The sequence below is a fragment of the Larimichthys crocea genome, chromosome XII (assembly GCF_000972845.2).
Source record: "Larimichthys crocea isolate SSNF chromosome XII, L_crocea_2.0, whole genome shotgun sequence".
In the NCBI taxonomy this organism is placed as follows: Eukaryota; Metazoa; Chordata; class Actinopteri; family Sciaenidae; genus Larimichthys; species Larimichthys crocea.
The window spans coordinates 22,554,465-22,568,981 of NC_040022.1; the positions used below are offsets into that span (position 1 = coordinate 22,554,465).

Genomic DNA, 14,517 nt, shown 5'->3' on the forward strand with positions numbered 1-14,517 from the left:
TGTTGACTCTCAGGGTGCATGGAGAGTACAAGAGGTTTTGGATAGACATCCTCAGGGCTTCTCTTATTCACAGGGCTGACTGAGACATCTATCATATGGGTTCAAAGGGGCAAGAAGGATTTTCCTCTGTGGGGTCAGTTTACATTTGTAAAACACTGAAACACTGATGTTCCTGTTATAATATAGCTCAAGATTTTTTTTTTTTACGTCATAAAATTCCACCCAAACAAAAATAACTTCAGGCATACCACAAGTTTTCCTATAATGGGTTTTTAGTATGCGTTAAGCGGTTTCCTCAGAGATGATGTACGTTGATAATGCATACTGTAATAAAAAAAAATGTTTTAATATGTTTGCCATACAGAAATAAACACAGGCTACAACCCGAGCCTCTATATGAAGGGATGTTTATCTATAGCTTGAGGAGGGATGGGTGGAGACTTGTAAAAAAGGGCGTAGGAAAAGCAGAGGAGAAACCTTGAATGGGAGATTAGAAGACCTCAGAGCGCACAGATACAACAGGCTGCAAGACTAATCTGTCTGCAAATGAACGAGCCATGTTAAGACAAAACTTTCTCGACTGACAGAGAATTATTTTAGTCTTTTCTGGGGACAAAAAAAAGGGACAAATATTATGAGGATAATTTTGGACAAATCCACTGTGAAGCTCTCCATGTGATGCTGCACTTTTGCGCAACAGGTTCTGCGAGATATATCAAACAGTATCAACTCCGATCAATGTAGGAAGAAGAAGCATGCTGTCCCCGTTTTGGCCCTTTGGCATCGAGCAGGAGATCAACTCATGGGATGTAGTGGATGCAGAGTCAGGTTCAACTTTGGCAAGGTGCTGTCCAAAGTCTCGGTGTTTTTTACCATGGTCCTGATCTTCACCTACTTCTTCTACTGCCTCACTGGACTTTGCGAATCGGCTCCGAGAGCTTTATACAGCCAACAAGCTTTAGACTATGACATTTTGGACGATCATCGCCGCATTCTGGACGACCTGCGACCGTCGCCGCGTCTCCTGCCCGACGCGTCGTCTTACTGGAACCGCACAGCCACCGCGGACGCAGAACAGGTGGACGCGCCTGGGCAGCAGCACCAGCAGCAGCCTGTATCGGACAACGGCATCCCGGTGTCCAACACTTTCGGGACCAAAAGGTTTCCGCAGGCGATTATAATCGGCGTGAAGAAAGGAGGAACCCGAGCCCTGTTGGAGTTTCTCCGCATCCATCCGGACGTGAGGGCGGTCGGCGCGGAGCCTCACTTCTTCGACAGGTTTTATGATAAAGGACTGGAGTGGTACAGGTAAGGGAACACATGTGCGTGCAACTTTAAGTTGCCTTTTAGCCCATTTTGGTATAGAAAAAAAAACTGAAGGGTATTTGCGTAATTTTTTACACCTCTCATGAAGATTAAAAAGTTAAAGTCACATCACAGGTAAAAAATAAAGCGCACAGGACCAAAAAATAATAATTTAATCTGTCATAAACACTGCCATGTTGATAACCATTGACTATGCCACAAATGTGCTTTAAGTCCCAAAATATAATCTTTTCAAGAAAGTTGAATGAATGAAGAAATGTCAGACTGAAGGGTCAGGTGGACAGCAGAAGTGCTGATGTCTCCTTGTCAATAAACTGGACATCCATACACTGTCTGCCTGATATATTCAAATCAACATAAGCCAATATTCTCCCTGCATGCTGCACTGTAGATCAAAAGGCTTGTGGGGTCTCTGGGGAACACTTCATCATCCTGACAGTCTTCTAAACACCATTCATACACTTCAACATGACATTAACATTCCCACCTTGCTCTGAGTGGAAGTCATGGAGACACCACAGTGATTACTCTAAATGTGTTTTCCTAATATAAACATGACTTTTATAATTCATCGTCGGCTCTTGGCTGCACGCCACCCTGATGTTGTTTTATTGTTCACTATATTTGGAGGGACATAAAATGTTCATCGGCTACTGTCGTGGTGACAGCAGCTGATTTCAGGGGGGGTGACCATACTGACCAGAGCTATCATTTGGGTGTAGTTTAAGGCACTAAAGAAGAAGGATTTAGGACTGGGCGAAGCTGAATCCTGATCATCTCCAGATGTTCCACAAGCTCCCGGAGAAGGGTCCCAGCGTGCAGCAGAGTCAGAATACTATTTCGGACCTGTGAGCTTTAAAGGTGCCATAAGGAGAGAGCAAGGCTTGACAGGATGAAGAGCACTGACAAACAAATGCTGCAGTGTAATTTAATCTTCTCTTGACTGAACCCCCTTAGCTGCATTTTAACTGTGAACATAAGGACACATGGAAACACTTTCACCACTGATAATTTTAGCATGCTGTTAAGCTTCCTCTCTATTTTTCTCATACATACACATGCAGGTTAGCACTTTGCTGATCGAAAACACCTCTTTTACACTCTCTATCCCACATTTATCCTTCTTCCCACGTCCTTCTCTCTTCCCTTTTATTTAACCTCCACACCACTTTCTCTCACTCTTTCATCCCTCTTGTGTGAGCTTCACTTCTCCGGACTCTTCCTTTAGTGTGGAGGATGACTTTATGTGGAAATACCTGTGGCAGTCCTGGTGTTTCCAAACCATGTTTTATGTGTGTTTCTGTGTGTTTTAATTAGCCTGACTGGTGCTGTAAAGCTGTTATGCTTTAATGCTGTAGTTTTGTTAGTGCTATAACACAGCAGCGACACTAACATGGTCTGTGAAAACTAGATCAGTCATAACTACTTCCAACTTTTCTTTATTGTTGATCAATCTCCTGATTTTTCTGTCTTTTTTGATATAATTTGAGCACCTGTGAGCTCATTTAGATTGATTGAACAGCAAAAAATTAAATAAAAAAGCATCAAAGATATTTAGCAACTAATCCTTAGATCTGAGAAGCTGGAACCTGAAAATATTCGGCGCTCTTGTGCTAAATACTAATAGCCCATTATCAAATTCATTTTGTATTGATTTATTTGATTCAACTGTAAATCAGGCAATCATTTGAGTTTCAATCATAATGTCTACAAAGAAAAAAACAAGAAGAAAGACTGCATGCAGAATAAAACGCTTCAAATTTTCCCTGTGGCTGCAATCAGTTTAAAAGTCATGCTGAAAAAAATGCCCTCAGCATGTGTAAGTGTTGATTTGTCAATGGCATAACTGCAGGGCAGATGGTCCAGTTGAACCAGTTCTGATGGATTTAATCTACTAAAAATACTGCTTTGGATGGAAGTAAACTTAGCTGGGACTGGAGGTGGAGAAGAAGAGTTGGAAGGATTAACAACAACAATAGAGGCGGTAGCAACGTGATCTGGGGTGAAATCACTGAAAGATGATTCCCCGCTTGTCACTGAGTCTCAGAAATTGGGGAAAAAATCTGTTTGCTGTCATCCGCAGTGACCCACAGAGAAGCTGTTGGAAGTCGTGGAGCACGACGGTGTGTGTTTGTGTTTATGTGTGTGTGTGGATGACAGAAAGAAGTCATCCATGTGGAACAAGCAAGTCCTCCTTACCTGGCTGTCTTATCTGGAATCCAACACACACACACATACACACACACAGTTTCTCGTGTGATTGGAAGTTTTTTGAAAAGCAACCGTAACATTTTATCTCGTTAAAGCTTCATCAGCAGCTCTCAGATCAACAGGATCACATTTCTATGCTACAAATGGATATGAATATTTCACCGGATCATTAATTCAATCTTAGTATAGCACCAATTAATCTACAATGTCTACATTATCGACGGTCAGACATTTATGACCTTTGGCTGCTTGTATTTCAGCCATAATCAATAGAAAAAACTTATTTAAATGCCTCCAAATCAGAAGATTGTTAATCATTTTGTCAGAATCTCATATAAAGTAATAAAAATCTTTGCCAAAGACACATTTCACATTAGCAAATCTAACAATAGTCCGTGCATTGTGATGCTTCCACATGTCTTGGATGGAGAAATAAGCACGAACTGTAGCTGATTTTAGCAGATGGATGGGAGCCTTTGCTGTCAGATTATGGCCATTTCTATGCTGGAGCCACTTCACAGACTTCACAGCAGTACCCTCCCCATCATGTTGTTCCATCAGCGTTGTCTTCTGCGAGACAAACTCATTCATGTGTGTTTTTCGTCGCTTTTATCTTCACTGATCCATTCAGCCCTCGTTCTCCTCTTTCCTCTCCACCCAGTCTGTCTCTCCATCCAAACCCTTCTCTCGTTTGCATGTGTGCATACGAGCCCATTACGGGAATGGAAAAGCCACAAATAGTGCATTCAAAATGAAGCAAAGATTTAATGAATTTCTGTGTTGTTTTATGGCTTTAAGGGGACTTCATGGAGTGATGGTTTTCATATGGGACTTGAGAGCCACCGCAAAAAACTGAAAAACCTCAGCTTTCCATGGCACAATGGTTGTGATTGTCACGGCTTTGTCACCATGACGTGAACTGGAATGAGTAACTCATAAGTCTTTTTGTTTTTGGACCTCCACTTCCACTTGATGACGTTAAAATGAGAGCATTTGTTGTAGTTGTTGTCTTGTAGCAGCACAAGCAGCTGTTATTTTAAGAGATGAGCGCTGTGCTGACACTAATCAGTTACACAGCTTTGGACCCAAGAGCCAAAATAACATCCCAAAATAGAAAGACATAATAGAAATCCGGCTGCATCTCTGTTTGAGGACAAAACACCAGTCATCAAGTTCCATCAATATTTTGAAAGCTTGTCAATTAGTTGACCTACAGTCTTGACACTAAAGGCCATGCCCGATTGGATTGCTATTACAATATAGTATAAATCCTTTGAGGGCAGCAGCACAAGGGCAAGGAGGAGTGACATTGGTCCTTAAGAAGTCATAGATTTTTGTAAAAAGAATATGAAATGAAGATTCAACAGGTGAATTATATAAATACGTTAAATACATAAAATACATAAAAACGTTCTTCAGGATTTTTGATGTGCTTCGTTTTAGTCATGTTATTTAGATCATTTTTGTTATCAGAAAAGTCATTACCTTACAAAATAAAGCTACAAAATTGACTTTTACTTCGACTTATAAATCTTGATCTGATTGATATGATTTTGGTCAGTTTTGGAATCTGACACAAAAGATGAAGAACGGGCTTTTTATTTTGTCTTAAATGTTTTTTAAACATCAGCATTATTTCTGCCAAATAAACAAAAATAAATTCTAAAGATTTAGATCATATCATATATTGTATAAAATATATCTACTAGACAGTAGATTTTTTACGTTTTACGGTTGTCTGTTGTCCTATATGTAATTTTTCATGTCATTGCTATATTCAGTTGAAGCAAGTTAAAGACATATTAAGAGACATTGATCAGGCATGACTGCACAATATTTAATCTCCCTGTATATTGAACAGAGATTGTTGGTTGATTGATTTGAATAATGTGCTGTGTTTATGAATATAAATGACTGATACTTCCTAAATATTAGTTTTGCAGTGTGATCATTTGTCTTCATGAGCCGTTAAGATGATCTTACACACTAAATCTGGTATTAAATATACAAAATCGCTGCAATCATGCATGTTTTATTTCAGGAGGAGGTCACATTCAAACACTTAACATGTCACTCAGCATATTTGACAGTTGGAATGGTGAAAGTGGACTCGCACGGAGCGACGTTTTCCAGAACGAGGGTGATTTTCCCGACACCTCATTCTGTGTCCAGCCCCGAGGCCATTAGCGATAGAGGCTGAACAAGGCTGATTGGTCTAACAGACCAGGAAGTGGTCTCAGTAGTTTCGAGTCGTATTGTGTTTTAATGGTGGTGGGGTTTGGCTGGAGTCTGGGTCTAGGTGATGTTATAAGGTTTGAAAAGACCCACACTCACACCCCATATGGTGGAAATTATAACAATTTGAGGTGCATTGTGGTGCATTTTGGCGTGTCTGTAAAATCTTGGGGAGGTTTCAGTCGTGTTGGACTGCAGTTAGCTAGTGAGGAGAATAACGTGTGAAGGAATAATTGTTTTGTTTTAGCGGGCCAAAAAGAAATGTTTCAGATACTTGTTAGTCATGCCCAGCTGAACTGCTGTTTCCAGAAAAGAATAACATGAGGTTGAAAACAGACGAGAGTATCCACTGGAAATATAATATTTCCCCAGGGAAATTAAAAAGAAACAATTGTTTCATCACACATAGTGAACAATTTCATGGTTTGTATGGATTCACATTCATGAAAGAACGAGTCTTGAGTCTGACTGTTATAAGAAAACCATAGTCGTAATGTTCTGCTTGGCAAACAGACTTCAATACTTTCTGAGAATAAATTGTGTCCCTAGCAACAAGTAAAAAACGGTCACTGTATTCAAGTTAAGCTTGTGTATGGCTACTGTGTGAGGCTCCATAAATAAGTGCTATGAGCAAATGTTCATGTTCACCATCTTGTTATTCTGTGTTAGTATGCTAACTTTTCCTAATTGGTGATAAACACAAAGTACAGCTGAGGTTGATGATACCATGAGTTGTGGACCACCGTAAATTTTGACCCGATGATGGCACTAGATGAAAAGTTAAGGGTTATCACTGAAGTTACAACAATTTTTCATGGAGACAATATCAGTTGACATTGGCCGAGAGGTAGGGTACAACCTTGACAAGTTGTCAGTTCATCACAGGGCTGACACGTAGAGACAAACAACCATTCGTGCTCACATTCACACCCATGGGCAATTTTTCAGAGTCACCAATTAACCAGCATGTCTTTGGACTGTGGGAGGAGGTCAGCGTATGAGCTGAAAGAACCCACGCAGACACAAACTCCACGCCGAAAGGCTCCAGTCGGGTTGCAGGGTTTCAACCAGTGACCTTCTTGTTGAATAAATTGAATTCAATTGAATGTCAGCACCAAATTTCATGGCTGTCCATTCAAGTAGTTGTTGAGATTTTCAGTCTTGACCAAAGGGTTGGATCGACTGCTTGTTTGTTTAATAAATAAGAGGAAAGGAAGAACAGAAAAAAAGGGTTTTATACTTTATATTACTCAGTTTGAGGGGTAAAAAAAAGTACTGTTTTGGTATTAGCACAGATGTAGAACAGTTTCAAGCAATCTCTAGTCACTGCGACTTTCATGTGCCAACATCCTGTTAAGACTTGTAATTATAATTGTACGCTCATATGCCGTGTAGTCACTAATTATCCATTGACCAGCAAAAAGTATTTCATTTCTTTATAGGAAAACCGCCCCCTACACACATATGTGCATGATTTTACCCCCCACCCACCCACTCTCCTACACATACGCATATTCAGACTCATTGGTCTGATATCCTGCTGCCAACCACCAAAGATGAAAATGTAAAACATTGTAGTCTTTGTGGAAGTATGGTACTTTAGCTCACCTCCTGTTGAGAAAACCCTCCTCTCCTTCCATTCCTGCATCATTACTTATTGGGAAAAAAAATAATCTGATAAGAAATCTGTGGGTGGCAACAGTCTTTGTGAAAGCTGTGTGGTTTCCCAGAGGGATCGAAGAGCGGCGATGGTTGTTTGCAAAAGCGCCAGAAATTCACCTGCAGGCTGACACTTGCGTCAAGTGTTTATCGCGTGTGTGTTGAATATTACTTTAGCTGTGATACACGGCAGCTGTTGTGAAATAATTTTTACAACATTATTGCTCAGTCTCAAGCTCTTCCTCGGGCTACATTTTGGTTTCATGCATGTCGATTTGTGTTGCTTTCCAACTTTGGAGCCACTATTGGAGGCCACGTCGCTTCCTCAGGTTTCTGATTAGACAAAGAACAGGTAGACAGAATGGCTGCATTCGCCCTTAGACAATGACGAGTCCTCATGTGTGTGCCGGCTTTCGAGTAGTGTCACATCGACATTGAACCTGTATGCTTTGTGACTACGGTGCATCCAGTTTACTCTTAAAGCAGTAGTTTACATTTTGTAAATTATGATTACGATTATTAACTTTTTTGCAGAGAGTTCAATGAGAAGATAGATAAAGATTTTACCCTAGCTCTGTTTAAAGGTAACAAAACTTGACTACTTAACATGTTATATCTTGTTTTTGCAATCTGTGTAAGTAAGCCAGGGTTAAGGCTTGTCATCATGAGATTGCGACAAAGAAATAAAAAAGTTACTGTTCCTGGACAAGAAATACAATTTTTTGCATAGTATAAACAGGCGAGATATGTTCATTCATGAATTTAAAATGGACTTTATCACCAATGGGCAGAACTAACTTCCAGTTTTTATGTTAAGCTGGCTGTAGCCTCATATTTACACAAACAAATATGAGTGGTATCAATCATATTATCTACAAAGCAAACAACATTTTTCCTTTAAGTTTTGATCTTTTCATCTAACTCACTGCAAGAAGGCAAATCACCCTACTTACCAAAACTTTGAGCTATGACTTTAATTTATCTTCATGCATATTCTTGAAGACAGAGAGTGGTATCAATCTTCTCATCTAACTCCCAGCAAGAAAAGTGTTTCCCCCCAAAAATGTCGAGCTATTCCTTTAAACTGCTTTGTTTGTTACTTTAAGTTTTTTTAGTTGTTTTTCTGTTGTTTTCTGGTCTGAGGAAAATAGCAGCATATGTCTCATCCAGGCATGGAGGCGTAAATCGAGGTTCCCACACTTATCCTGTCAACCTGACGGGCCGTCCGTGGCCCAGAGGCTCCTTCTGTCACCCTCTGAGCAGAGCAGGATTGCTGGGAAATGTTTTCACTCAAGTTTGTTGTTGCTCTCCTCAATTTTACAGCCTTGATTTTCCACTGCCTCATTAATTGGGTCTCAGCTATGAAAGCATTTGGATGCAGACACGTCTGCCAGAGCAGAAGTCTCCTTCAGCGTGCCCGTGTTTAGCGTAGATGGTCCAGTTAATGAATATAATAGCCCATGGAATTTAAGATCTGTTTTTGTTTTACAGAATGACATGATAATTGGATTTTTAGCTGTACTCTGTGTGCAGAATGTCTTTTGTTAGGGCGCTACAGGGGATGTAGCTGCAGCACTTCAGCGGGAGAACCCATAATCTCAGGGGCAGGAAGTCTCTTGGCCACATCCTTGTTGCCAGGGTTGGTATTTAATCTCCTGATCCAGACTGCCTATAACATATCAGTAGTGTAATCAGCACTGTAGCACTTCAGGGAAGAAAAGCACTACATCCTTTAAGCAGCAGGGAGTTCCAGTCTAATGTGGCTAGTCAGCAAGGTTTTCCAATACTGGGCTAAATAGAAAACATCTTTGTGCTCTGAGTTACTCTTTTTGCACATTTACTGTGGATGCAGTGGACTGAAAGGAATTTCTCCTTAAGTGAAAGGAGAGAGCTGTATTTGTAAAACATATATAACTTTAAAAAAGCATGTACATGCATGAGAAAATTGATAAGAAATTAATCACGCCTGATCTGTTTACAGTTTCTCCTGACACCACGTACAGGAGCAGATTTATGATATGAAAATGGCTCTTATTGATTCTGTGATAATGAGACAGATTGTGACGAGGGAGATAGGGGACTCGACGAGGGAGTGGGGGCACAATTCATTAACTATTCATGAGAATGGAAAGACAACTTATGGTCAATTACTGAAGTGACACTTATGTCAAAGAGTGAAGGACAAATCTGAGAGTATGGATGAGAAAAGAGAGGACAGAGAGGGAGACGAGCGCACTCAGTTTCTCATCAGTAAACACTGACACCTCTGTGCACGTGTGTGTGTCTGTGTACGTGCACAAACACACTCACGCGCACACACAGTGAACAATCCGTCATATAGAGACAGACGTATTGATTAGACACAGATAAACAGGGGACAGACAGGCAGCGATAGGCCATTTGCAGCTCTTGTAGTTGGATAATAATCAATTAATGGTCTTTTATTATGGGGGTCATTTAATGGGGGTGGATTGAAATGGCTTAACTCTAAGTAGAAAGGGAAACTCGAAACTTAAGAACAACTCCAGACAGGTCTTTTGCCCTCCTTCACACTCGTGGTCATGGACAAGAAATGGACAGAAAGTTTCTTAATATTCGCAACATATTTCTTAACCCTTTATCACAGTTTTACCTTTTATTTCTCCCTTGAGTAGCTTTTTCTTATCTTATGCTCATCTTATATTTCCCCCAATAGTTTGGTATCTTTGCAGACTTTATAGGATTAGTTTGACATTTTGGAAAATCTGCTTTTTGTTTCTTTCCAAGAAAAATGGGAGGATCAGTCCTACTCTTGTGTCTGTGTGTTAGGAAGCTAAATCCATCCAGCTTGAGTCTGTCCAAAGGTAACAAATCCATCTACCAGCACCTCTAAAGCTCTGTTTTGTTTAATCCTCTAAATAAAGTGTATAAATAACACTTTGCGGGGTTTTTTATGGATGTAGGAAATATCTGCACAGAGCCAAGAAATAGTCCTTTTATACTTTTTTTTTTTATGCAGACTAAAAAACCCCTAGATATAACGTGTTAATTTGTGAGCTCTGGAGTTGGATTTTGTTACCTTTTGTTGCCAGGCGAGACAAGCTGTTTCCCCTTCCTAAACTAAGCTAACCGGCTGCTGGCTGGATTCACAATCGCCATAGCTGCACACAAAAGAGCGGTATTAATCATCCCGTCTACCACTCTTTTGCCGTGAAATTGAATAAGTGTGTTTTCCGAGATGTCATACTATTCTTTTAAGATCTCCACTACAATTTGAAATACCGTTCTGTGGGTTGGAACAATGTTTGGCTGCACAGGGAGACTTTGTAACGACTGATGCTTGTTAAGGGGGTTACTGTGCTGCATTTGACCACAGAGAGAGTTAAGTCAATGAACCTGTACTCTGACTGCTGACTGCTGCTTCCAACCGCAGTCAACCACTGCCTAATTTTAAAACTATTGGATGGTCATCTTTGCTCACATATTGAGGCTTGGCTATCTCTAGTTCTCTCAGCTGGAATATAAAGAATAATAAATAATAATGTTGGCATACTGCACTCAATATTCAAGTCAATCTGATGGCAAACAGGAATGTTTGAGAGCGATCAGCTCAAACTTTTTTTTGCTTTTCATCTTAAAAGCAAACAATGGGGCTAATGAACCGTTACTTCACAAATACTATGGTTTGTTTTTTTAATAATCATCAAATCAGTGTTTGACCACAGACAATAGCTGGCAAAATTGAAATACATTTCTCTTGGATATCCTTCAGTGATCTACATTTCAGAGCGGCAATTTGGACTTAATAGAGGCTTCCAATCTGAAACAAATAAAGCACACGGGATCCATTACTTGTCTATTTTATAGAAAGCCACATAAACATACAATATATCTGTTTTAAACATTGCTCCACCACAATTTTGCCTCATGCAGTCAGTATCAAAAGTCAAAAACAACCACCGGATATATCAAATACTCACAATGCCAGTTCGACAATCAATGAGAACAATTTGCAAAGTATAAAAAGTTGAACTAAATTATTAGTTGGGATTAATACACATCGGACTGCTACACATGCCTTTTTCCAGGCATGTTCCACGCAGCACTCGCCGCATTGCAGCCATGTGTTTAACACACTAGCTGAGCTCAGCAGCTTGCCATCCTGGTTGCACTTCCTGCACAATTTGGTCTGTTTGGGTCCTTGTAGGAACCCGTAGGGGGGATGAGGGTGGTGAGGCGGGAACACTTTGCTCTTGCAGGAAGAAAGGAGGAAAGGGGAGGCGGGGGGTGGTCTGTAGGAAATTGCTGTTAAGTGGTTCTTGAGGCTTTGTGGTTTTGACTCATCAGGCCCATAGCGAATGGATGGTCCTTTTGTGCAGGCCTTACACAGTGAGGCTGTCTAGAGGCCCGGTACATAAACACACTACAGCGTATGAAGCTTTAATCACAGTTTTTGGGGTGCTTTAATGTTTAATGTATATAATGTGTGTACGTTATCTCTTGATCTTCTTTTCACTGAAGTCTGTATTTGTATCCCATGTGTGATAAAGTGGCACGATAGATTGCACCGGGCTCTCTTCTTTGAAGTAAAAAGGTGCACTTGTGAAAGATTGAATTTCCAAATTTATTATTTTAACAGGACACACCATACCGTAATAGTGCAGTTTCACAAAATATAAAGTGATAATGCCACTGGCACTTTGCTTTAAAGCTACATTAATCAACAGGGGTTGAGAAGTATCAGCTTTACAGTTCCCCTAAATGTTTTAGTGCCTTTCAGCTAATTGTTTTGGTTTAATGGCCTGCAACTTTACTGTTTTGACTCACTCTCTTTCCAGATGTAGCAGACTGCTTGTTTCAGTGAAAAACCTCTGATAAACTTGTCAACAACTAATTAACAACTATCTGGTGAATATAGTTGTGCCAGATATTACCCTCAGAAATGTATTGAAACCAAAACAGAGCTGTGAATGTCAGCTTGACACAAACTCAACTCTGAATGAATTGTGTTTTCTGTCTGCTGGGTGTGTAGAGTGACTCTAACATGCAAGCCACATATACAGTATAACCATGGTAATATGTCAGTGTTGAGTTTACAGCTGCCCCAAGTGGCCAGAGATCTGAATTCTGACCAGTTTCTTCTTCTCATTTAGAAACCTGATGCCTCGGACGCTGGACGGTCAAATCACCATGGAGAAGACACCCAGTTACTTTGTCACAAAGGAGGCTCCTAGCCGTGTCTGCACTATGAATTGCCAAACCAAACTCATTGTGGTGGTCCGGGATCCTGTGACGCGGGCTGTATCTGACTACACCCAGACACTGTCCAAGAATCCAGGTCTTCCATCTTTCCAGAGCCTGGCTTTGAAAAACTCCTCCACAGGTCTTATTGACACCACTTGGAGTGCTGTGCGCATCGGCCTCTACGCCAAACATCTGGAGAACTGGCTTCAGTACTTCCCCTTGTCTCATTTTCTGTTTGTTAGCGGTGAGCGGCTCGTGTCTGATCCAGCTGGGGAGATGGGACGAGTTCAGGACTTTCTGGGTTTGAAAAGGGTCGTTTCAGAAAAACACTTCTACTTCAACCAGACCAAAGGTTTTCCCTGCCTGAAGAAGCCAGAGGGGAGCAGTAGACCTCGCTGTCTTGGAAAGTCAAAGGGCAGACCTCATCCCCAGATCTCCCCCAAGGTCCTGCAGAGGCTCAGGGACTTCTACAGACCCTTCAACCACCGTTTCTACCAGATGAGTGGACAAGACTTTGGCTGGGATTAACAGAGGAGATTCCTGTTATAGCCTAGAGTAAAGCCAGTCTCTTACTTTCTGGAGAGATTGACTGTTTATTGCTCCACAGGGCTAATGTTCTCAGGGACGGGGTAGAGGAACAACGAAGTCCACAAACTGATTTCTGCCTCAGTGGAATCAACACGACATGCAGCACATGAACTGTCACTGTTTTGTTGTAGAGTAGAAGCCGACATGAACACAATGCTGCCAATATGTAAGTTACACATGTAGGTAATGGCTTAGTTCTTAAACCATTAAACCATTTTCTTGCTCGTATGTTAAGGTCATTGTCCTACAGCAGTTCAAACTGTGTACCAAAGTGGAAAAAAAACATTGCCTATGAATATAATTTTTTTTACTTCTTTATGTTTTGTTTATAAAATAAGCTGATATTTATAGTTTCTGTTGATTTGAAATACAACAGTTACAGATTTCTTTAATGAAAGAAATGTATTTATTACATAAAAGTGACAGGACATTGGAATAAATGTCATACTCCATGATAAACCACTATTGAACTATTGAATTATTAGCAGTGTTACGTTTACTGCATTTATATTTTCATTACATTTACTGTTTCCAAATGGTCTTTGAAATGCTACATATCTTTAGTTTGATGTTGCAGGATATTTCTCAGTAGCTATATTGCAGTTGTTGGACCAATAATACCTCATCTGTAAATATCAAATGTGTAACAATAGAAACAGAAACATACACACATTCCATTTGTAGGTATTTGTAGATATTTTTTGCCTTCAAAGCTATATTTTAATTTCCTTGGACAGTACTGACTGTATCCACTGTCACTCAAAATAAATGACTGTTTTGATCTGTGATGATTTTGATCAATTTTAAACTCCATGTGTAAAGTACACAGAGCACAGTGGTGTGCATAAAACCTTAATTCTGACTTTGATTCTTTGTGTTGTGAAGTAAAGTTTTATCTGACATGGCAGCCGGAGTACAATGTTTTATCCTTTTTTCATTTCATGTCTTACTATAAATAAGTTATCAAGCAAACTGAGGATGTTTTATATAAAGACTGCTTGAAAAATGATATATTTGGCCCTCAAAAGTGAACTGTAATCCAATAAATGTATCTGAAATCTATGCCTATTCTAATCCCTATTTGTGGAGGGCTCAGTCGCCATTCACTAATCCCTTCTCTGACCAGTAATTGCCCAGTCATAACTTGGCAACCCAAACTAGCATGGCGGGCCAAACCTGTGGATTTTTCCACATGTTGAATTAGTATGCATGAGGATGTTTTAAGTAAGACACTTTGCATCTAAAGAATTTGGTGGGTGGTGACTCTTTTTTTAG

General features: G+C 40.2%; 1 protein-coding gene across 1 annotated transcript; it reads left to right on the forward strand.

The window, feature by feature from the left end:
- Positions 1-531: 531 nt before the first annotated feature.
- Positions 532-14,304, forward strand: LOC104918861 (heparan sulfate glucosamine 3-O-sulfotransferase 6). The gene is made up of 2 exons (XM_010730730.3): positions 532-1,308; positions 12,564-14,304. Exons 1-2 carry the CDS (start codon positions 803-805, stop codon positions 13,180-13,182), a joined length of 1,125 nt encoding a protein of 374 aa, XP_010729032.2. The 5' UTR covers positions 532-802; the 3' UTR covers positions 13,183-14,304.
- Positions 14,305-14,517: the final 213 nt, after the last annotated feature.

Coding starts and splice junctions, on each gene's coding strand:
- LOC104918861 (XM_010730730.3), top strand. CDS start 803: ATGGGATGTAGTGGATGCAGAGTCAGGTTCAACTTTGGCAAGGTGCTG. Junction 1,309..12,563: donor AAAGGACTGGAGTGGTACAG/GTAAGGGAACAC, acceptor CTTCTCATTTAG/AAACCTGATGCCTCGGACGC.